Source organism: Lingula anatina, chromosome 10 (assembly GCF_051362555.1).
Source record: "Lingula anatina isolate TDL-2025a chromosome 10, LinAna3.0, whole genome shotgun sequence".
In the NCBI taxonomy this organism is placed as follows: domain Eukaryota; kingdom Metazoa; phylum Brachiopoda; class Lingulata; order Lingulida; family Lingulidae; genus Lingula; species Lingula anatina.
The window spans coordinates 25,211-51,167 of record NC_141776.1 but is presented as its reverse complement, the minus strand read 5'-3'; the positions used below and the strand labels follow the sequence as shown (position 1 = coordinate 51,167).

The window sequence follows — 25,957 nt, the reverse complement described above, 5'->3', positions numbered from 1 at the left end:
CTGCACTACAAAAGACGTGACGGACAGTAAATATATAATATATACAGACACATGCATACAGGATCTGCACTACAAAAGACATGACGGACAGTAAATACATGTATACAATATGTACAGACACATACAGGATCTATACTACAAAAGACGTGACGGACAGTAAATATACAATATACCTGTATACATACACATAGAGGGTCTGTACTACAAAAGCATACACAATTCGTCGGAATAATAATTTTATTTGTTTGAAAACACTAGATTTATAAAATGAAGTTCTTCAAACTGGATGCATCCAATGAATATAAAATACACGAAATGCAAGTTGTATATTATTTTAAAAAACGTCATCGTATATTTTACAAAATAATAGTTACTGTAGCACCTTCACACTGCTTTAAAAATCACTCAATGATACAGTTGTCTATGTGATCATTCAGTGCTTGATTTGAAAGTCCCTTCTCAAATTCTTTCCCACATATAGGGCACATTGCTGCTTTGAATTTCTTATTCTCCTCTTTCTTGGTTACAGCTGCAAAAGAAGCCATGATGTTGCTCTGCTTCTGTCTTTTTGGAGCCTTTGCATTGGGGAGATTCGACAAGCTAATTCTTTTTCTATTTTGAGAAAATGATGACCCTCTATCTGAAGAAAAGGAAGGGGGGATATTTGAAGTAAACTTGTTGGAGTTTGCAGCTTCACTACTTTCATTTACTGCTGAGCCACCATCAGCTTCAGCAGACAAAGCTGAAAATGATGACTCCTTCCCTTCTGTTTCTGCAACTAATCCTCTCTCAGCTTTGCTTTCAGTTTTCGTTACTGATTGGAAGAAATTTCTGATTGTCACAGGTGGTTTCAAGGCTCTTGCTAAGGATTTCTGGTTTACAAGTGTCGCTGGTTCTACAGTGGAGTGATTAATTGTGGGAGGAGTTGTATTTGAAATTCTCATAACCTGACCATTGACGACAGACTGAAATGAAATGATCATCTTATGATTCTAATTGTCTACCAATCCACTGATCAATTTAGTCAATAATGAAATATACTAAACAGTACCTTTATTGCAAAAAAAGAAAAAAAAGTAAAATCAACATCATATTTTCACATGTATTTAACTGGCATGAAAATTAAAAAAAAATAATTTCAAAAAAAATTTGTTTTTATATAACATAAATCCACCAAGTTTTTGATATTCATCTACGGTGAAAAAATAGCCTGTGAAAATAGACCCTATCGGTCAACAAGGGTCTACAAAACTATTTCAGAAACAATCATCAGTAACTTTTTGACTTATTTACAGAATTTCAATGGCTCTCGAGCCCGCACGAAAACGAAGTAGATACTCCAGCGCAGTAGACTACTGCAACCATACTGCAAACCGCAGTAGACTTCTGCAATCGTACTGCAAACATGCTTCAAATCTGCTTCGATTGGGGAGCTAATTAGCATATTTGAAACATGCTTCTATCATGCTGCTAATCTACTGCATTAATGCTCCTCCTCTGTACAACCCTAGGTAATTTTTGAAGAAGAATTGCAGCAGGCTTTACTGCATTTCTACTGCAAATATGCTCCACACCACTACTGCGTTAATGCTTCTTTGCTACTTCGATACTACTGCATTTTTGTGTGGGTCCTTCCCTTATACTGGCATATGGCATGGGGCCAGAAGAAATGCTGCAGACAGTAATATCTAAACACTTCCAACTTACAAGCTGAGACTGGGACAAGGTCTCCACCAATTTCTGCTCCTGCAACATTCTCTCCGCCATTGGAATGAGGAGTTCTGGGTAACGAATACCAACAACACGTTCCCCATCATCCAACTCCACTCTCACAACACGTATTGAGGACTCCACCTTACTGTAATATTTTGAAAAATATTTTTTTCTGACTTACTTCTATAATAAATACCAAGTTTTAGATGTACAGAAAAAAATAGTAAATAAAACAACTTAACAAATCTATTAATAAATAAATAATTTTTTTAAGCAAAGAAAGCTTAGAAAAAATACAACAGAGAAAGATGGAGAGAGGAGGGGAGGGATAGAGAGATGGAGAGAGGGGGGAGGGAGGGATGGAGAGATGGAGAGAGGGGGGAGGGAGGGATGGAGAGAGATTGAGAGGGGGAGCTAGGGATGGAGAATGAGAGATGGAGAGAGGGGGGAGGGAGGGATGGAGAGAGAGATGGAGAGAGGGGGAGGGAGGGATGGAGAGAAAGTGAACCATACCTAAGGTGAAAAGAAGCAGCATTTCTTGTCAACACTGTCTCCAGGTGTGACATCAGTGTGACAATTCCACCACACAACAGGTGAAGTTTATAGCACCTGCTGCCCACTGAAATCACACAGAAATGAGAGCAATGAAAATTACTTAATTCAAGAAGTGTTTATTCTTTAAGGTTGCAATTTCTTCAATACACCAACAATTTAATGCCATCTACACCCTATACTACATACTGTAACAGTATAAAATTCAATGGATTGTAACATGTACATGGCAACAAACACCTTCACATGTTTCTAAAACTTTAGAAGGATTTACTATAAAACTTTGTGTTAGCCCTATCTGTCATTAGCAAAATTTCAAAATTCATTTGTATGGTGATGTTAAATTCTTGCTGACACTGCCTTGGTGGAAAGAAAACTGGCAATCAATAAAGTTAGTTAATATAATGGGGACCTAGGCAATGTATTGCAAATGTTCTCATTAATACCAAGGCATACATATAAACATTACCCTCTACCAGGGCCGCAGTTATTATTGTGGACATATTTGCTGAGGCAACCCTGTTACGTTAGGCCAGTAGGAAACAATTAACTCTGCCCGCGCGCAGAAGTCTTTGTACTTCAGGTACTTCAGGCACATGTATACACTGTGGCTATTACATTAACATTACAGTAACAGTACCTGAACAAGTTGGTCCATTCTTACAGTGAGGTCCATGTATACACTGTGGCTATTACATTAACATTACAGTAACAGTACCTGAACAAGTTGGTCCATTCTTACAGTGAGGTCCATGTATATACTGTAACTAGTACATTAACATTACAGTAACAGTACCTGAACAAGTTGGTCCATTCTTGCAATGAGGTCCATGTATACACCGTGACTAGTACATTAACATTACAGTAACAGTACCTGAACAAGTTGGTCCATTCTTGCAATGAGGTCCATGTATACACCGTGACTAGTACATTAACATTACAGTAACAGTACCTGAACAAGTTGGTCCATTCTTGCAATGAGGTCCATGTATACACTGTGACTAGTACATTAACATTACAGTAACAGTACCTGAACAAGTTGGTTCATTCTTGCAATGAGGTCCATGTATACACTGTGACTAGTACACTAACATTACAGTAACAGTACCTGAACAAGTTGGTTCATTCTTGCAATGAGGTCCATGTATACACTGTGACTAGTACATTAACATTACAGTAACAGTACCTGAACAAGTTGGTCCATTCTTAGTGAGGTCCATGTATATACTGTAACTAGTACATTAACATTACAGTAAAAGTACCTGAACAAGTTGGTCCATTCTTGCAATGAGGTCCATGTATACACTGCGACTAGTACATTAACATTACAGTAACAGTACCTGAACAAGTTGGTCCATTCTTGCAATGAGGTCCATGTATACACCGTGACTCAGCATGGTCATACTGTTCCTTCCAGTGCTTCTCTGAATAATAAAAAGGATAAAGAATTAAACAAAGACCACTTAATCAAAAAGATGCATTTGAATACAAGGGCTATGAAGCTTTTCACACACAAAAAAATATATATATAGGGATAATAGGGATAATTCTGATGAGATTATCATACCTGCAGTTTCCTTGCTAATAGGGATAATTTAGATGAGATTATCATACCTGCAGTTTCCTTGCTAATGGGGATAATTTAGATGAGATTATCATACCTGCAGTTTCCTTGCTAATAGGGATAATTTAGATGAGATTATCATACCTGCAGTTTCCTTGCTAATAGGGATAATTTAGATGAGATTATCATACCTGCAGTTTCCTTGCTAATAGGGATAATTTAGATGAGATTATCATACCTGCAGTTTCCTTGCTAATAGGGATAATTCTGATGAGATTATCATACCTGCAGTTTCCTTGCTAATAGGGATAATTCTGATGAGATTATCATACCTGCAGTTTCCTTGCTAATGGGGACATATTTGGCAAAAAGTTCAGCTTTCTCTTCATCAAAATATGACACACCAGTATTGGGTCTAAAATCAGAAATTTCAAGAAAATTACATCATTTTATCTTAAGAGAGCAATAATCGATTTCCAATCAATAATTGATCAAATATAATCCTCATACATGCACCATTTCTCTTTCTCAGTCAACTTTTAAAGAACTTTCAAAACTTTCATTTTTTGATATTTGATTTTTCCTAATATTTCCTTAGGCATTTAAGCGCCATACCTGGCAACTTTGAAGAGATGAGTTGATGTATCTTTCTGTGTGGCTAAAATATACAATTTCTTTCCTCTGGTCTCTCTCTTTGAGGCGTAAAAGCCGTCGTGTGGACCAGAATGGTGTTCAGCTCTGGTTTTGGCTCGTTCCCAGCTCATCCCTCTGTCAACACTCAGTACAACATGTCTGCACCAAACACAAAGATACAGACTGTGAAATATTGTGAAATGTTTTCGTGTCACTTGTAAAATGATGGAAGTAAAAATGGATTGTTTCTTAATACTAAATGTGTGAATTTCTTTACCAACAGGATGACTTTTCAACTTTTCATCAACAAGTTTCTATCTAGTGATCAAGCAAGGGCCTCTTCTTTCCATATTTCTAACACCAACATTTTATTTCATTCCGGAATATATTTTCCTCCCCTTTTCTATACTTAAAACAAATATTCCTACCTTCCAAATTACAAATTTTCTGAGTTTCAATAACCTACTTTGTTGTACAAGTTCCTGTGTTGACTTCCTTAAAAACCTGCCGGGGTTCCCCGACTATCTGCACGGAGGCTGCTGTGATGTCAAGCAGCCCCTCATTGTACCTGCCTTCCTTCTTTGCACTATTGATGGCCGTCTCCAGACTTTCTGTGAAATAACTGAAAGCCTGCAAAAAAGTGAAGTATATATGAAAATAAACATCACAAATATCACAGCAAATTAAAGCAAAATCTATACCCAAGCTCTGATGTAAATAATGAGCTTTTCCAAAATGATGTTATATCAACAGTATTGACAATACCTTAATTGGAGATAAAGGGAAAATCGCTGAGATTTCCAAGATGACAAACTTGCGATATAAATATGTCAAACATACATTGTATTCCTTTAAGAGGATATCTGCCTATCAAAATAGTTCACATTCAGTGCCTACATACCAGGTTCTGTTTCTGGACAGCCAGTCCTAGAATTCTATTCAGAAATCTTCCAACATCACCAGCCTCTTTCTCTTTTACTGGAATTCCTGCTCGAATGGCATCTGCATCCACCATTCCCATGAGAACGAGACTCTCTTGCATTATTGCATTAAATTGAGCAAAGTCAAAATTTTCCTGGGTTACTTTTGACAGGGAAACCCCTTGGACTAGTTGTCTCTAAAAATAAAAGAAAGCTAGGAACATTATTAAAAGCCTTTCTAAATCACTTAAACTAGACAAGAAAGGTCTAATTAGCTTGTTACTAATTTAATTAACTTCCATAGCAACAGTTGCTAAGCAACGCTTTGAAGTTTTTAGCACTACCCTTAAAAACAATCAGCATAGTCCAAAGAACATTTGTACTAAGTTTCATGCTTTTTCCACATTCTGAGGGATTTGGACAATATACAGCACCAATCATCCTGACTAAAATAGACTTACTGTAGATATTGCATGGTACATTGCACGTAGCGCTCCTCTCCCATAGGGTGTGTCAAAGTTAAACTCTGTCAGGTCAGCTCCAGTGGCAGCCCGCCTGTCTCCCTTGGTTAGAGCGCCTGCCATATAAAGAACAATGGAATATTTGATGGAAAAGAAAGAAGAGTTCACCTGTCTCCCTTGGTTAGAGCACCTAGCAGGTAAAGAACAATGGAATATTTGATGGAAGAGAAAGAAAAGTTCACTTGTCTCCCTTAGTTAGAACACCTGCCATGTAAAGAACAATGGAATATTTGGTGGAAAAGAAAGAAGAGTTCACCTGTCTCCCTTGGTTAGAGCACCTGCCATGTAAAGAACAATGGAATATTCGATGGAAAAGAAAGAAGAGTTCACTTGTCTCCCTTGGTTAGAGCACCTGCCATGTAAAGAACAATGGAATATTTGGTGGAAAAGAAAGAAAAGTTCACCTGTCTCCCTTGGTTAGAACACCTGCCATGTAAAGAACAATGGAATATTTGATTGAAGAGAAAGAAAAGTTCACCTGTCTCCCTTGGTTAGAACACCTGCCATGTAAAGAACAATGGAATATTCGATGGAAAAGAAAGAAGAGTTCACCTGTCTCCCTTGGTTAGAGCACCTACCATGTAAAGAACAATGGAATATTCGAGGGAAAAGAAAGAAGAGTTCACTTGTCTCCCTTGGTTAGAGCACCTGCCATGTAAAGAACAATGGAATATTCGATGGAAAAGAAAGAAGAGTTCACTTGTCTCCCTTGGTTAGAGCACCTGCCATGTAAAGAACAATGGAATATTTGGTGGAAAAGAAAGAAAAGTTCACCTGTCTCCCTTGGTTAGAACACCTGCCATGTAAAGAACAATGGAATATTCAATGGAAAAGAAAGAAGAGTTCACCTGTCTCCCTTAGTTAGAGCACCTACCATGTAAAGAACAATGGAATATTCGAGGGAAAAGAAAGAAGAGTTCACTTGTCTCCCTTGGTTAGAGCACCTGCCATGTAAAGAACAATGGAATATTCGATGGAAAAGAAAGAAGAGTTCACTTGTCTCCCTTGGTTAGAGCACCTGCCATGTAAAGAACAATGGAATATTTGGTGGAAAAGAAAGAAAAGTTCACCTGTCTCCCTTGGTTAGAACACCTGCCATGTAAAGAACAATGGAATATTTGATTGAAGAGAAAGAAAAGTTCACCTGTCTCCCTTGGTTAGAACACCTGCCATGTAAAGAACAATGGAATATTTGATGGAAGAGAAAGAAAAGTTCACCTGTCTCCCTTGGTTACAGTGCCTGACATGAAAAGAACAATGGAATATCTGGTGGAAAAGAAAGAAGAGTTCACAGTGAAAATGAGAAAAACTTCAGAAAACTGCATGGCATCACAGGAATGGCAATGTATGTTAATAAAACACCTACCTCACATCAAATAAATAAATAAAAAAGTTTTTGTACAGGTAAACAGAAAATTATGGTTTTTAAAACATAGGCCAACACCCTCAAGAGAACCTCAAACATGCAACACAGGCATAGGTTTATACTACTGTAGGTACCCAGCTCTCAATGTATTTAGAATCTTCACAATGAAAACCATCAGAAGTTTAAATCTTTGACTGCAGGAAGTCAAATTTAAAAAAAATTCAGAAACTTAGGTTACTAACGATAATGGAATTACCCAGAGGGTTTAACAACCAGAATGCAGTAATTGTGAATAAAAGTAAAGCTTCACTTCTTTTCAAATATGGTGTAATCATGTTCATGAATATCAAAATTTGATTGCTCCAGCAATATTATAGAGCAGTCATTTTCAAGTATTTCAGTTCCATACCTAATGACTCAAATTACAGAGCAGTCATTTTCAACTATTTCAGTCCCATACCTAATGACTCCTATTATAAAGCAGTCATTTTCAACCATTTCAGTTCCATACCTAATGACTCCTATTATAAAGCAGTCATTTTCAAGTATTTCAGTTCCATACCTAATGACTCCTATTATAAAGCAGTCATTTTCAACTATTTCAGTTCCATACCTAATGACTCCTATTATAAAGCAGTCATTTTCAACTATTTCAGTTCCATACCTAATGACTCCTATTATAAAGCAGTCATTTTCAACTATTTCAGTCCCATACCTAATGACTCCTATTATAAAGCAGTCATTTTCAACTATTTCAGTTCCATACCTAATGACTCCTATTATAAAGCAGTCATTTTCAACTATTTCAGTTCCATACCTAATGACTCCTATTACAGAGCAGTCATTTTCAACTATTTCAGTTCCATACCTAATGCCTCCTATTACAGAGCAGTCATTTTCAACTATTTCAGTTCCATACCTAATGACTGTAATCTCCTGGCTACAGCTGCAGCAAAGCGTCGCTCCCCACCCAGATTTGTTGTAAGTAGTTTATAGAGAGGTCCACTACTCTGATTTGACCTGTGTGACCTCCCTAACTGCTGCACCGCCTTGTCTGCGCTCCATGGAAGCTCCACAGTTAAATGGATTCTGCGGCGCTGATTGGCTGCTCTCAGGTCAGCATGAAGAGAAATTCCTGAAATCAGCCAATGAGGGATGAGATAACAAACTAGTAAAAGCTTCTAGAAGATGGCAAAATTATAGTCATTACCATATTAGTGAAATAAAAAATCAATCCATCTGTGGTGAACAGGGTTTTTCATTGTGTAAAGTTGTATTTCTTCAGACAAGATTTACTTTTTAGTCTATTTTACTTTTTCATCCTCTCAATAAAGCCAGATTGTCTGCTCAAAGTGGTCAGCTGGTTTGGAGGCAGTGGACCTCCTGACCTCAATTAAACAATTACCATTTCCACTCCCAAAACAACTTCATCTTACCTGTGCTAGCAGCATCTGAAATAATGGCCACTAATTTCCTTCCTTCCATGAATGCATTTCTCTAAACAGCAAATATTAATACATTTAGTTTAAAAATAGTATAAGCAAATTTGATTAATAAAATTGATAACCTGCTTCTTTAATAATTTGTTAATCCTAAATTATGTATTACGTAATAATGTACTTTAGAGCATAAAACTCTAAATAAACAAACACACTTAGATTTACTTGATTTTTATGCATATTTAAAAAGAGTAAACAATCTTAATAACAAGGTATAAACCTGACCAAAGCATGATGTCATTTATTTTGAACAGACATACACAGTTAATAGTATTACCTCTCTAACATTTAGACTGTCCATTACACCATTAGAGTCAAGGTCTCGTAACATTTATTTTGAACAGACATACACAATTAATAGTAATACCTCTCTAACATTTAGACTGTCCATTACACCATTAGAGTCAAGGTCTCGTACCGTTTATTTTGAACAGACATACACAATTAATAGTAATACCTCTCTAACATTTAGACTGTCCATTCCGCCATTAGAGTCAGAGTCTCGTAGCTCATAAGATGGGGTCAGTGTGTGACATCTACGAACCACTCTTCCTCGTCTTCCTGTCATCTCTGCCACACTGTCGGGACCTCCCATTTGATCAATGATCACATCAAGAGGGCTATGATAAAAATATAGAAAAACAAGTTTTATTTTTTCTCTTTGGTATAGATGGTAAAAAAGTCAACCGTTTCTTAATTAAGAGACTAAAGAAGTTTTTACTGGTTTCCACGTCCCATCTGATCCCACATCCAATAGTCAATCATGTGACCAAGCAAATGTAAAACACTTCATCTCATAAAAAACAATTTACTTTTTTTTTACCATATTAAGATTTATATAAATAATTGGATAAAAATTAACACAGTCTGGAATCATACAATTATAGATATCAAAATCCAGAAATGACCCCACTTCTCCCATTCAGAAGAGAAAAGGGTAAATGTACATATAATAACTTAAACATGTGCCAAATTATTGCAAATTGAAGACACATTGAAACTTAAAATGAATTTATATCTTAAACATGTCTTAAGACTGCAAAATATATTCATCATATATACAAATTTCACAATAAAAACTGGTGAAAGCTTGTGGCACATTGTTTAAATAATGGCAATTTTGACCATGCTTTAATTTACTTATTTATTTATCACTAAACTTTTAGCTATTCTCTCAAAAATACCTTATATTGAAAGAATAATGTTAGAAAGTAAAATTAAAGCACCTGTCTGGAAGCTTGATTTTTTTAGAAAAATCCATCAACATGGTTTTGGCAGTCACACTCCAGTCATCTGAGCTCCCTTTAGCCTGAAGAAATAAAGCAATCACATTTTAAAACATGTACAGTTATATGAAAACACCATCAACATGGTTTTGGCAGTCACACTCCAGTCATCTGAGCTCCCTTTAGCCTGAAGAAATAAAGCAATCACATTTTAAAACATGTACAGTTATATGAAAACACCATCAACATGGTTTTGGCAGTCACACTCCAGTCATCTGAGCTCCCTTTAGCCTGAAGAAATAAAGCAATCACATTTTAAAACATGTACAGTTATATGAAAACACCATCAACATGGTTTTGGCAGTCACACTCCAGTCATCTGAGCTCCCTTTAGCCTGAAGAAATAAAGCAATCACATTTTAAAACATGTACAGTTATATGAAAAATCCATCAACATGGTTTTGGCAGTCACACTCCAGTCATCTGAGCTCCCTTTAGCCTGAAGAAATAAAGCAATCACATTTTCAAACATGTACAGTTATATGAAAAATCCATCAACATGGTTTTGGCAGTCACACTCCAGTCATCTGAGCTCCCTTTAGCCTGAAGAAATAAAGCAATCACATTTTCAAACATGTACAGTTATATGAAAAATCAAAATACAATTTCATACCTGAAGACATCAAAATATATGAAATACATTTACCTACTCTTCTGTGGGATATTACCTAGCGTTACCAAATACTAGTACCAGAGTTATTTGTGCTGTAATATTTCTGTTACATTTCAATGTTACACAATCCTGAAAGTTAAATTAATTTCAAAATATAGTTGCTATTGAAGTATTCAAATTCACAGGATCATTCTCTCAATGTATCTATAATGACATAGCATGGTACTTTCTGCTCAGATGTTTTTTTTTACTTACTGTGCCTTCAATGACTGTGGGAAAATACTGGTCAACAAATCTACAGAAGATTTCCCGACACAGAGACACAAATCCTTTGATCACCTGGCCATTCTTGTTAAGCTCACTCTCTAAACTAGCCTGAAAACATACCACACAGTACAATATATATCACCAACTAATTATTATATCACACAGTACAATATATATCACCAACTAATTGTTATATCACACAGTACAATATATATCACCAACTAATTATTATATCACACAGTACAATATATATCACCAACTAATTGTTATATCACACAGTACAATATATATCACCAACTAATTGTTATATCACACAGTACAATATATATCACCAACTAATTATTATATCACACAGTACAATATATATCACCAACTAATTGTTATATCACACAGTACAATATATATCACCAACTAATTGTTATATCACACAGTACAATATATATCACCAACTAATTGTTATATCACACAGTACAATATATATCACCAACTAATTGTTATATCACACAGTACAATATATATCACCAACTAATTATTATATCACACAGTACAATATATATCACCAACTAATTATTATATCACACAGTATGTACAATATATATCACCAACTAATTGTTATATCACACAGTACAATATATATCACCAACTAATTGTTATATCACACAGTACAATATATATCACCAACTAATTATTATATCACACAGTACAATATATATCACCAACTAATTATTATATCACACAGTACAATATATATCACCAACTAATTATTATATCACACAGTACAATCTGTATATATCACCAACTAATTATTATATCACACAGTACAATATATATCACCAACTAATTGTTATATCACACAGTACAATATATATCACCAACTAATTATTATATCACACAGTACAATATATATCACCAACTAATTATTATATCACACAGTACAATATATATCACCAACTAATTGTTATATCACACAGTACAATATATATCACCAACTAATTATTATATCACACAGTACAATATATATCACCAACTAATTATTATATCACACAGTACAATATATATCACCAACTAATTATTATATCACACAGTACAATCTGTATATATCACCAACTAATTATTATATCACACAGTACAATATATATCACCAACTAATCGTTATATCACACAGTACAATATATATCACCAACTAATTATTATATCACACAGTACAATATATATCACCAACTAATTATTATATCACACAGTACAATATATATCACCAACTAATTGTTATATCACACAGTACAATATATATCACCAACTAATTGTTATATCACACAGTACAATATATATCACCAACTAATCATTATATCACACAGTACAATATATATCACCAACTAATCGTTATATCACACAGTACAATATATATCACCAACTAATCGTTATATCACACAGTACAATATATATCACCAACTAATTATTATATCACACAGTACAATATATATCACCAACTAATTATTATATCACACAGTAGAATATATATCACCAACTAATTATTATATCACACAGTACAATATATATCACCAACTAATTGTTATATCACACAGTACAATATATATCACCAACTAATTATTATATCACACAGTACAATATATATCACCAACTAATTATTATATCACACAGTACAATCTGTATATATCACCAACTAATCGTTATATCACACAGTACAATATATATCACCAACTAATCATTATATCACACAGTACAATATATATCACCAACTAATTATTATATCACACAGTACAATATATATCACCAACTAATTGTTATATCACACAGTACAATATATATCACCAACTAATTGTTATATCACACAGTACAATATATATCACCAACTAATTATTATATCACACAGTACAATATATATCACCAACTAATTATTATATCACACAGTACAATCTGTATATATCACCAACTAATTATTATATCACACAGTACAATATATATCACCAACTAATTATTATATCACACAGTACAATATATATCACCAACTAATTGTTATATCACACAGTACAATATATATCACCAACTAATTATTATATCACACAGTACAATATATATCACCAACTAATTATTATATCACACAGTACAATATATATCACCAACTAATTATTATATCACACAGTACAATATATATCACCAACTAATTATTATATCACACAGTACAATATATATCACCAACTAATTGTTATATCACACAGTACAATATATATCACCAACTAATTATTATATCACACAGTACAATATATATCACCAACTAATTATTATATCACACAGTACAATATATATCACCAACTAATTATTATATCACACAGTACAATATATATCACCAACTAATTGTTATATCACACAGTACAATATATATCACCAACTAATTATTATATCACACAGTACAATATATATCACCAACTAATTATTATATCACACAGTACAATATATATCACCAACTAATTATTATATCACACAGTACAATCTGTATATATCACCAACTAATTGTTATATCAAAATATTCTTTGCTATTTTACAATTCAGTTCATAAATAAATTCCTAAATCCGGTCCTGGCTAATTGCCCAAATTACTTGAACTTAAAACACAGAATTTGTTGATTTACAAAGCAAATATTGAGGGAAACTTTTTAAATATCAATATCATGATAAACCTTTTTTAAGGTAAATCTGAACTTCACATATTTACAAATACTCTTATATAAAAAAAGTTTAATAAAAAACACATTAAAATAAAAAAAGTGCTCTTTGGGGATATATTCTGATGGGAGAAAACAGAAAAATTTCACCTCTCCAGTTGTCTGTAATCCAATCACCACACAGAAAACAGAAATATTTTACCTCTCCAGTTGTCTGTAATCCAATCACCACATAGAAAACAGAAAAGTTTTACCTCTCCAGTTGTCTGTAATCCAATCACCACACAGAAAACAAATATTTTACCTCTCCAGTTGTCTGTAATCCAATCACCACACAGAAAACAGAAATGTTTTACCTCTCCAGTTGTCTGTAATCCAATCACCACACAGAAAACAGAAATGTTTTACCTCTCCAGTTGTCTGTAATCCAATCACCACACAGAAAACAGAAAAGTTTTACCTCTCCAGTTGTCTGTAATCCAATCACCACACAGAAAACAGAAATGTTTTACCTCTCCAGTTGTCTGTAATCCAATCACCACACAGAAAACAGAAATGTTTTACCTCTCCAGTTGTCTGTAATCCAATCACCACATAGAAAACAGAAAAGTTTTACCTCTCCAGTTGTCTGTAATCCAATCACCACACAGAAAACAGAAAAGTTTTACCTCTCCAGTTGTCTGTAATCCAATCACCACATAGAAAACAGAAATGTTTCACCTCTCCAGTTGTCTGTAATCCAATCACCACACAGAAAACAGAAATGTTTTACCTCTCCAGTTGTCTGTAATCCAATCACCACACAGAAAACAGAAATGTTTTACCTCTCCAGTTGTCTGTAATCCAATCACCACATAGAAAACAGAAAAGTTTTACCTCTCCAGTTGTCTGTAATCCAATCACCACACAGAAAACAGAAAAGTTTTACCTCTCCAGTTGTCTGTAATCCAATCACCACATAGAAAACAGAAATGTTTCACCTCTCCAGTTGTCTGTAATCCAATCACCACATAGAAAACAGAAAAGTTTTACCTCTCCAGTTGTCTGTAATCCAATCACCACATAGAAAACAGAAAAGTTTTACCTCTCCAGTTGTCTGTAATCCAATCACCACACAGAAAACAGAAATGTTTTACCTCTCCAGTTGTCTGTAATCCAATCACCACATAGAAAACAGAAAAGTTCTACCTCTCCAGTTGTCTGTAATCCAATCACCACACAGAAAACAGAAATATTTTACCTCTCCAGTTGTCTGTAATCCAATCACCACACAGAAGCCATCCTGTAGAGCCTGCTGTGCCTCAGATACAATGGTGGGTACCTTCATTCCCATGCTGCAAACACAAGAGTTCATGTCATTCATTTCATACGATTTCATTTCTTTGATACTGATTTATAAATATCACACATGACCTGAGCATTTTTAAATCTCTGAACATTTATTGTGATCATTCTTTCAACAATAGGCAATCTTGGGAACCATTAGAACTGAAATCAAAATCACAGAATTCCATCTCTCCATGGGAATAAGTTTGTGCATAAAAATATTTTAGTCCACATTTGAAAAAAAAAAAAGAAAAACATATACCCTGTATGTTAAAATACCTGGCAAAGATCAGAGAGTACTGATAAGCTTGATCTCTAAAATAAATTTATCACCTGGAAATCAAGTTTTTTCCATGCAGAGCCTTACCAAAGTTGTTTAAAGAACCTCTGGTGGGAAGACCAAAACTGGGACCATATTCTGGTATTGGAACAATTGGTTCTCACAACAGCACTCTCCAGAGCTTTTCTCAGCTCATTCCTGAAATAAAGTATGTTTTAAAAAGATATTCTCTACTATTCTGGTGCTCAGGACTAAAACTTTGGAAAGAAATCCCAAGAGCTTTCAGCCATTATCCTTATACACACCCTGGTGTATAATGTTGATGACATCATTATTTTGGTAGGAAATAGATTAGTTCTGCCACATCTGCCTCATAAGTATGTATGGCAGATAATAGATTAGTTCTGCCACATCTGCCTCATAGGTATGTATGGCAGATAATAGATTAGTTCTGCCACATCTGCCTCATAGGTATGTATGGCAGATAATAGATTAGTTCTGCCACATCTGCCTCATAGGTATGTATGGCAGATAATAGATTAGTTCTGCCACATCTGCCTCATAGGTATGTATGGCAGATAATAGATTAGTTCTGCCACATCTGCCTCATAGGTATGTATGGCAGATAATAGATTAGTTCTGCCACATCTGCCTCATAGGTATGTATGGCAGATAATAGATTAGTTCTGCCACATCTGCCTCATAGGTATGTATGGCAGGTACATGTACATGTAGTTAGTGCCTTCCCACATTCTGGTTAGGATCCCTGGTGCAAACTGAGGATTTTAAAATGGCAACAAGAAAAGGGTTTGACATTTACAAAGGAATATTTCTAAAGCTTGTGGTTAAAATGACTTTTTAAAATGTAAGTAGATTTTAACTCTGGCAATTTATTAATGCTCATTTTACCTCCATCTTAAAAGCACACTCACAAAGCAAAAGTGATTGTAAATGAACCTCTGTATACATGGACAATTAAACATTGTCTAAAAATGATTTTCTTTCTGTATTCTTCTCTTCAACTACTCGTATGCCACAGTTTATCTCCAGTATTTAAGTTATTGGTCATTTATGTCACACACTATCACCAGTCCTGAGATTCTATTTGTCAATGGGTTCAACATTTGATCTCTTCATATGTCTTACCACACATGGGCTGCTGTGTCATAAATCTGTATCTGTTCCTCAGTCAGGGAAGCTTCTACCGTCATGAACTGAAGGAGATGAAATGGACTTCAAAGGCAAAAATACAAACAATCACGACTTTAAGTGTGAATCAAATTTTTTCAAAGATGGTAAATGTATTAAATGAATTTCAAATGATTGGACCATTCTTTGTTCTGCAATGTAGGGATTTGTAGTTAGATTTAACCAATTGCAACATATGTTGACAAATAAGTGAAACAGATTATTAAATGACTAACCTTACAAAAATACACAATTATATGAAAAAGATATTTGTATATAAAACAAGCCAATAGATTAAGAAAATGAACAAACAAATATTCATTTTGAACTTCACCATCTTACCTCTGCCTGTTTAAAACTCAGACCTCTAGAGACGTACATTCCTGAAGACTTCATCTCCATGGCCAACATCTCCGCAACCCCTGGTGTAAATATATTAATAATACATTTAAAATTAATGCAGGACATTAAAATACACACATATTTTGTCTGTTATAAACCATATTATGAAAAATCCCAGGATGAAGCAATTCAATACAAGATTCACCAGGAATTAGTGAGGAAGGACTTTCTAATAGAAATGCTGCTGCTGGGGGGAAATCACTCATTAAAAATAGCTGCTGTTCTGTAAACAGCCAATATTACCAAGTCTGGCTCAAATGCATTCCCATCAAACCAGCCTTGGTACAGTAACAGTAACTTATTATTATTATCTTTATTATTAAAGTATTATTTTTTATTTATTACCCTCTTTATATAACAAACAGGATTAAAGGTTGTAAAATACTGATTTAAAGCAAAAAATGTAAAAAAAAAAAGTTCGATAGTAAATAATTTGCTGGGTCATAGTCATGTCAAATTGTTATGTCACAGAAACCTTAATAAAATACACACCCAGCCCTTTTCTGTGTACAGACTCCCTAAAGATAAAATACATACCCAACCCTTTTCTGTGCACAGACTCCATAAAGTGTTCAAATGACTTAAAAGGCATTCCATCTCCCCACAGTCCAAGCCTCTCCATAAATGCCTGAACAGTTACATAAATTACATCAAATAAGGAAGAAAAGAAAAAAATGACGAATCAAGTTTAAAAGTAGACACTGGGAATACAAAAGAGGTTGGAAACAAACTACTGTTTTCTGAATTTTTGGCAAAATCATGCTATTCTTTTAAGTTTACTTATTACAAAATTTGTTTAATCCATTAAAAAGAAACAAAATCCCATCCCTGAAAACAACTGTCTTATTACAACAAATCACACCTGAATTAATATAAAATGATATATAAAAAAAGAGTCCTTCATTTTAATATATTTAGTTGTCAAGCATCATATAAGGTTCAATCAAATGGTTTTCAATCCTTACTAAGGTCAAAGAGACCATTCAAAATACACACCATGTTCTTAACATCAGTGACACCCGTGGCACTACAATACACTACACGAGCTTTTGGCAATAACCTACAATGTAGAGATAATAGTTAAATTACCCTCAATAACCTAGAATGCAGAGATAATCAGTCTGACAATTACACTAATTTTATAAGCAGTGAAATGTGAAACTTAATCAAAGAACATTGATTCACAGGATGTTTTAACAAAGAACTAACTATTTGGAAAATAATGCCCTAAAACAAGTAGATAATTGCAAATACATGTAGATCATGTATAATAAAAACTAAATTCTGTACAAATGAAGGAAACATTTTCTTTCAAAATTCATTTAGATGAATCAATCTGATTATACTTAAACTATTACAATTAAAATTTTCAATTTTCACTCTTAGATAAGAAAATAAATCTGTCAATTAATTCAACACTGGCTACCTCTGCACTGTGACAACTGCCATGGCCACCTTGGTGCTGGCTTGCTCTTTGCCCTAAAATAGTGAAATCATCCAGGCATAAGATAGTATATGCAGTCTACTAGTATGTGGTACAAAAATTGAGACGGACATGTGTCTTATGTTCACAGCTTACAAAATCAGCCTTCATGAAAAATATTTTAAGTACCTTTCTCTAACTCAGAGATCTGCCTAGAAACATTTTTGTAAACTTACAGGGACAAAATTTTTTGCTTTGTGGCATTCATCAAATATGAGGCATCCATCAAAGTCCTCTCCCCCACACCAATCCACCAGCTGTTTAAGCCTGGATTGCTTTGAACTGCCACCTAGGAAGCAAAATAGTAAAAATAAACTCAATAAATATAAGTATACCAAGGTCAAGAAATGCTCCAAAATAGCACTTTTTGGAAAATCTCAATAATGTAATGGGAATGGCAGGATCAGTATCATATATTACATTCAACATCTAATAAATATTAAACAGATTTTTTTGAATGACAATAATTTTTGTGGTAAGACCCTGAAAGGATGTACACTAGCTCTATACCTTTCTGCACAGATGACACCAGTGTTGCGTAAGTACTGAAGATGACTCCTTCTTTAAACCCTGCTGGCAGACCAAGAACTCTGGAAATAATAATTAAATACTAAAATCATACAATGATGTGATTTATACATTACAATTAGTCAAAATGTTATAAAAAGGTTTTAGCATCAATACAAAAATTGATTCCCCTTTTCTTGGAGAATTTTGTATCAAAACTTCACCCCTTTACCTTAAAGGCCAAGTTCACATCAGTACGGACTTAGACAAGAACATAGTAAATGGCTGGGAATAACTGGCCTTGTTGTAAACACGTCTTTGCTCTATTTCACCTACCTTGTTTCTCTGTCCAGTTGCTGACAGCCTTCAATGACCTTCACGTGGCAGCCTATGTCAGTCAGATCCCTACATAAATCAGTAATATATATTATATTCAGTCAGATCCCTACATATATCAGTAAAATATATTATATTGATGGAGACAAGATGTACAGGGTGTTAAGGGCTGATGTTCTGAATCAGAATACTTAAGTTTTTTTCTCATAAATATATTTTTAACTGCAAAGATTGTAACAAAATTCAGTTTCAACAGTTGTGTATATAATAACACAACAAACAATATATTGTATTATTTAATAAATAAATAACAAATAAATAAAATATCAAAACCAATGTTTTCAAGGACCTTTCAATTATTAGCGACTTACATATAATTTTTTTAAATAATTTACTATGAGATACCTTCTAGCATCAACAATCAGATCAGTAGAGATACTGAACCAGATGTGTTTGTTTCGACCACGAGCAAAGTTGTCCAGGAGAATCCCAGCTATCTGGAGATGAAAGGTAAGATACCATAAATCTGCATTTGTTTCAATGCATGTTACCAGTTGATTTCATCACTCAGTTAATATGAATGCTTCATTATTTTACCACAAATTTTGAAATGCCTGAGAACATGAAATGCACTATAAGCAAATACTTGAAGAAACAAACACAATACCTGTGCAATAATTTTTGTTTGTTTGTTTTAAATGCATATATTTTTAATGAAAATGTTTCTATTTATGCCAAGTTTTCAGTGCTTACAACAGTTATATGAAGGCAGTGTCATGTGAGAAATTAAATATAGAATTTTATCTTCAAATAAGTCCGTAACTTTATGCAATATTCTCTTTGTCATATTTACCTGTCTTCCTTTACCCACACCTGTCCCATCTCCCTTGATATCTACCTGTCTTCCTTTACCCACACCTGCCCCATCTCCCATGATATCTACCTGTCTTCCTTTACCCACACCTGTCCCATCTCCCATGATATCTACCTGTCTTCCTTTACCCACACCCGCCCCATCTCCCATGAAGAACCCTGCTCTTCTTCCATCAGGTAAAATATGCTGGTGACGCTGGCACTAAAAACAAGTTTTCAAAGTCAATACTAGTTAACATTATTACCTTTACTGCAACACAAGCAAGGAAAATTTTAGTAAGGGGGTTTAAAATTAATTAAAACTTTTATTAATTTAATTATTAAGTTTTGCCACAAAGCTAACTTCAATTTTGATAATAATTAGAAAATGTTTGTTATTCATAAGTTCATAACCTCTTATATTTTAAGATTTAATGTAAGACATTTCAGTGTTTATTTGATCTGTAATTTTCCTAATTGTGAAAAATGATATAAACTGAAAATAAGTGTCTGTTTCAGAACCCATATGTTGATAATCTAAGTTTAAGATTTGCTGCATGCCAGCTTCTATTTCAAATTTCTCTTCAGAGTTCCAAAGCTGTTTTACATATCAGATGAGTATTTTAATTGATTTAGATATTTGAAACTGAGGAAGCTGACACACACCAGCTCTGAACTTCAAAATGACAACATGCACTACAACAGTTTACAACACTGTACATGCCATAGGTAGTGTTGATATGGGGTGGTATACTTACAGCATAGAGAATCCCTTCAAGTTGAAGACTGCTCAGTTTACAGCTGCTGATGATGTCACTAGGAATGGATGCATACAGGTTGTACTCTGGTTTAGGAAGAGAGATGGCCTGTAGAGAAATATAAACATGATATTTATCTCTTAAAATATAGAGGACAATTGTGGAAATATAAACACGACATTTCTCAACAAAAATGATTCCTGCAAGTAGAGAATTTTCAAAAGATTCTTCAGCTGAATTCACAGGATACTGACTTCTCAGTACTTGGTGTCAAAGTACTGAGTTATAGTAATTTTTGTGTATTTACTATTATTAAGATATTGAACTTTTAACATATTGAACAAAGAATTTCTTTAGTCTATTTCTGAGCAAACAATGTTATGGCCATTGCAGTATCACGTCCTCCTAATGTGGTGTTAGGCTGGTCACTGGTGGTTATATCAACACCTTGACAATGTTATGGCCATTGCAGTATCACGTCCTCCTAATGTGGTGTTAGGCTGGTCACTGGTGGTTATATCAACACCTTGACAATGTTATGGCCATTGCAGTATCACGTCCTCCTAATGTGGTGTTAGGCTGGTCACTGGTGGTTATATCAACACCTTGACAATGTTATGGCCATTGCAGTATCACGTCCTCCTAATGTGGTGTTAGGCTGGTCACTGGTGGTTATATCAACACCTTGACAATGACATAACCCTGGGGAAATCTCAGGATGGTTTAACAAACTTGTTACAGTTAGCTAAAAAGTTGGTCTACTTCAAGTCAAGGTAAATGTAAATAGTAGAACTCTTAAAGGAAGTACAGGTCTGAAACATTAGCCACTTCCTTCCCATCTTAAAACAGCCAAACTTTGTCATTTGGTTGAACTACTACCTTATGTGGCAGATTTTACTATCATGGCCACAAAAGACTAGTCCATTTTTTGGTCTAATAAAACAAGGCAATGAAAAACAATGACTACACAATATTGTGCATATTAATTTTGTACTTACAGCCAGAGAGCCAGCCTGTTCCTGACTGTCTGGAAGTATTGGGTTGTATTTATATACTAACAGCCAGAGAGCCAGCCTGTTCCTGGCTGTCTGGAAGTATTAGGTTGTATTTATATACTTACAGCCAGAGAGCCAGCCTCTACTATATCTCCTGGGTGTTCCTGACTGTCCGGGAGTATTGGGTTGTGTTTGTAAGTAGAGAACACCTCATCACTGTAAAATATAAACGATCAGCAAAACATCAATCATTCAACATCACCAGTAAAAAATTAGTTGACAGAATACCTACGAGTATCTGGTGAAACAGCTTATAACTAGAACACGGTTTCAAGACATGTATTTTGAAACATGTCACTGCATAAATGATCTTAACACTCACTGTTAATGGTGAAACTATCCACATAAAATTGGAAATTGTATTTTCTTTTTTCTACATTATTTATAATTTTTTTCCTTAAGAAATATTATTAATTCAATAAAATAATTTTCAAAAGATACATCAAGTTGGTCATATATTCACATTCTTTATATCATCTATTCTATGAAATGTTGACTATAACCTTTTCATTTCTTCCACCCCTTCCTGTGCCATCTTTCCAATCTCTGCAGTCATTTCATCAGGCCCCTCTGTCCTGTTGAAGATCACATTCTCCTGTCCCATAGCTCTCAGTAGCTGGAGGTCCTGGCTGACACTATAGGGGCCTGTCGTAGCAAGGCCAGGAGACAAGCCCATACCACCGTATGCACCAGGTATCATAGCAGTAGGGTTTGGCTGCACATAAGGGATAGGAGCCTGCAGGCCATTGTACTGTGCCATCAGAGATGTTAGTCGAGGATCCATCTTCTTGTCATATGTAGTGACCTCTGTACATCTGCATGAAAATATACAGAAAAATTAGGATGCTTTATTCATATATTTAAGCTTTTACTCTTTTAGGATTAATCACTATTATAAATCAAACAATTCAAATATCTTTCACCAGTTCCTTTGGCATAGTTATACTTACTGTTTAACTGAAATTACTTCACTGCAAATTCAAACATCCATCTTCATTAAAGATATAATTCCTTTCATATAACAGATTGTACCACTGTCTTGTATTATTTCAATGTATATGAAAGCTTAGTTTAAACGCAACTATATAAGATCTGCTGTAGCGCCCTAGCTGGCTTTGAGCTCCCACTTCTTAATTTCTTTGTATGAATATCGAATGAAGCTGACCGACAAAATTACACCACACAATATGAGGTGGATTTATACCTTCCATCTTGCTGCATGGACTACATTTGTGAACTGTGTGTTTATATGGCAATTTCAAAGGTAGTCTAATGTTACTTACTGTTCTAACATGTGGATTGACAACGTTTTCCCATGTTTAATTGTCGTGTTTTCTTTCTTCACTCTCCCGCCATCCGCGCCATATACCACTGGTTAACGCACGAAGACGTGTCGTGTGAGGCCTAAATATGGCGGCTATATGGCACTTAGGACCAGGAACTAGGTGTCATATTAGTCCAGAGAGTTTGTCAATAATATTATTTTTTTTTTATATTATTGACAAACTCTCTGGACTAATATGACACCTAGTTCCTGGTCCTAAGTGCCATATAGCCGCCATATTTAGGCCTCACACGACACGTCTTCGTGCGTTAACCAGTGGTATATGGCGCGGATGGCGGGAGAGTGAAGAAAGAAAACACGACAATTAAACATGGGAAAACGTTGTCAATCCACATGTTAGAACAGTAAGTAATATTAGACTACCTTTGAATTATTATTTTTTTTTTTTTTTGCTATTAAAATACTTGGATTTTACAATAACATACATAGCTAAAACGTTTAATGAGATAGTTATTAAAATAGTTATTACAAAATGTTAAGAGGAAATAAAACATTTGATCCTCTGAGGAAAACACACTAGGGCCCGTATTCCAAGATGTTCCTTAAAATAGGCCTAAGGTCAACTTTTATAAAGGCTTCCTTTGATGAGGTGTTCCTTGGTAAAGGAAGGCCTAACGAAATGGTATGCTAAGACCACACTTTAGCCTCTCCTTTGATAAGGAATTACTTTGACAAAAGTCAGTCTTTAGGTAAGGGGCACTGACATAAAGGAGCTCCTCATTGGTTAGAGTAGGCCTTTGTGACACCCTCCTTGGTAAAAACGCCTCAGTAATGTTGTATAATTGGGGTCAACTGATCAACTTCAGTCATGCAACAGTGCATATGGACATTATCCCTTTTCTGATATCGAAAAGCAGCTACTGATGCAACTAGTCAACAGAGAAAAGCCTATCCTCGAGCAAATGTATTACTTCCGCCAAGGAGGCTGTTTTCACCCCTGTTTGTTTGTCTGTCTTTTTGTTACCTCCACCAAGGAGGTTATGTTTTCATCCCTGTTTGTCTGTCTGTCTGTCTGTCTGTTTGTCATCAACATAAAATCAAAAAGTTACAGGCCGATTTTGATGAAATTTTCAGGGTAGGTCAGAAATGGATTATATTAGAAGTGGTTAGTTTTTGGTGGTGATCAAGATCAATAATCAATCAATAATCAATAATCAAAAAGAACTCAAAAAGTTATCGGCCGATTGTGATGGAATTTTCAGGAACTGTCACAAGTGGGCCAAGGAACAGATGATTAGTTTTTGGTGGTGATCCGGATAAATAATCTATCGATAATCAAAAATAAAAAACTAAATCATTATAGAATGAAAATTGGGTGGAGACTTTGCTGCCTTGGCGGAGGTCTCCGCTCTCGGAGTGCTTTTTCTAGTTGAATTTAATGTTTTTGAATTTAGGTAGGCATGTTGGTTTACATAGTCCTCCATGGAGCTGATTTTCACAAGAGAAATGTACACGATGGCTGCTTAAGGAAGACTAAAAGTTACTCCAGACCAACCTTACATTTGAAGGAATCCTCAGCCGAAAATAAAGGAAATCTTTAAGCAAAGGCAGATTCTAGAAATGACCGATTCCTTTGCTAAGGATGATTGTTAAGTGATTCCTTTCAAGTGAGATAAAGAAAGGTCTTGGAATACAAATTTCGCATAAGGTCGACTTTAAGTCTGCCTTAACGCTAAAGGGAGATTCTGGAATACGGGCCTAGAAGTCAGGCCAATATTTGTAAGTATTCAGTGTCCAAGATAGGAATTTCTTTGAAGATTTGACAGTTCTTGGTTTTGCAACTGTATATTTTTGAGTTCGACGGTGACTATATGGCATGATTTTATTTGTCTCAGATCTAGATAAAAGTCGGTGTATTTTGTGATCTATGGACATATTGTGGAGTAATGCTTTCGATTGCTCATCCCTTCTACCGGCAACTGTTACACTTTATGAAATGTTGCATTCCCCATTAAACGTGTGGGTATATTTTTTAACCTCACAAGGAAATGTCACTGCTTTTTTTCTGAGCAAAATCGTTAAGTTTGTGCCAAATAATTACCATAGGCCTAATGTTTGGCAAAAATAGGTTCCAAAAATTAAGATTTCCTCAAAATAGGAGCCTACGGTCAACTGATCATTTTAATCTGGGGAAGATTTAGTTGAATGGCACAAAAAGTCACTATATACTCTTATATTCGTTTATCATACTATGTAATTAATATCATGGATTCAAATACGATAGGGGTGATCTGAAAATAAGTTCAGGCTACAGATTAGTTTGGAAAAGGGTGGCTGTTAACTCATCCTCTCCATAGAAGTACGAACAGGTAAGCCCCTTGATGGCCCTTCGTTTAGTACAGCAATGACGACTGATTTACGTTATTTAGTAGATTTTATACAAACGCACAATAAAACATCTGTAGAAAGATTACTGATACCACCAAATCTGTTACATATTCCTTATTTATTCAAATTAAATATAATATTTATTGTTGTTAAAATACTTGGATTTTACAATAACATACATAGCTAAAACGTTTATGGAGAATAAACTTTATAAGATAGTTATTTAAAATTGTTAAGAGGAAATAAAACATATTATATAAGAGGCATCGGAAAGATCAATTTATTCTCGAATTGTTTATTGATTTTACACTTTTAGACTCTATGCAGCTTTCTTTTCTTCTAACACTGAGCAGTGTGACTGCCATAGTTACATTTGTGAATGATGTCACGCACAAATGCAGATCACAACACAAGTGACTAGCGCTGAGAGAAACTTCGCGGCCATCAGACATGCAAGCTTTTCTTTCACGATACTAAATAGA

The 25,957-nt window shown here is 34.7% G+C and overlaps 1 protein-coding gene across 2 annotated transcripts; it reads right to left on the bottom strand.

The window, feature by feature from the left end:
- Nucleotides 1-223: 223 nt before the first annotated feature.
- Nucleotides 224-23,239, bottom strand: LOC106172646 (uncharacterized). 2 transcript variants are annotated; one of them, XM_086997348.1, is made up of 30 exons: nucleotides 23,086-23,239; nucleotides 22,306-22,617; nucleotides 21,868-21,958; nucleotides 20,748-20,855; nucleotides 20,126-20,212; nucleotides 19,543-19,634; nucleotides 19,138-19,206; nucleotides 18,805-18,884; nucleotides 18,471-18,583; nucleotides 18,238-18,290; nucleotides 17,808-17,871; nucleotides 17,349-17,439; nucleotides 16,752-16,831; nucleotides 16,368-16,435; nucleotides 15,309-15,419; nucleotides 14,856-14,949; nucleotides 10,923-11,042; nucleotides 9,995-10,077; nucleotides 9,226-9,388; nucleotides 8,706-8,766; nucleotides 8,189-8,404; nucleotides 5,844-5,959; nucleotides 5,364-5,579; nucleotides 4,929-5,092; nucleotides 4,445-4,621; nucleotides 4,162-4,244; nucleotides 3,606-3,689; nucleotides 2,227-2,332; nucleotides 1,708-1,858; nucleotides 224-965 (listed from the first exon to the last, which is right to left on the bottom strand). In XM_086997348.1, the coding sequence occupies exons 1-30, from the start codon at nucleotides 23,094-23,096 to the stop codon at nucleotides 402-404; spliced, it is 3,828 nt and encodes a 1,275-aa protein (XP_086853474.1). In that variant the 5' UTR covers nucleotides 23,097-23,239; the 3' UTR covers nucleotides 224-401. The 2 variants fall into 2 exon arrangements, with proteins under 2 accessions (XP_086853474.1, XP_086853475.1); XM_086997349.1 differs by lacking the exons at nucleotides 20,126-20,212; nucleotides 20,748-20,855; nucleotides 21,868-21,958; nucleotides 22,306-22,617; nucleotides 23,086-23,239 and adding an exon at nucleotides 19,991-20,119.
- Between the last annotated feature and the right edge of the window lie 2,718 nt (nucleotides 23,240-25,957).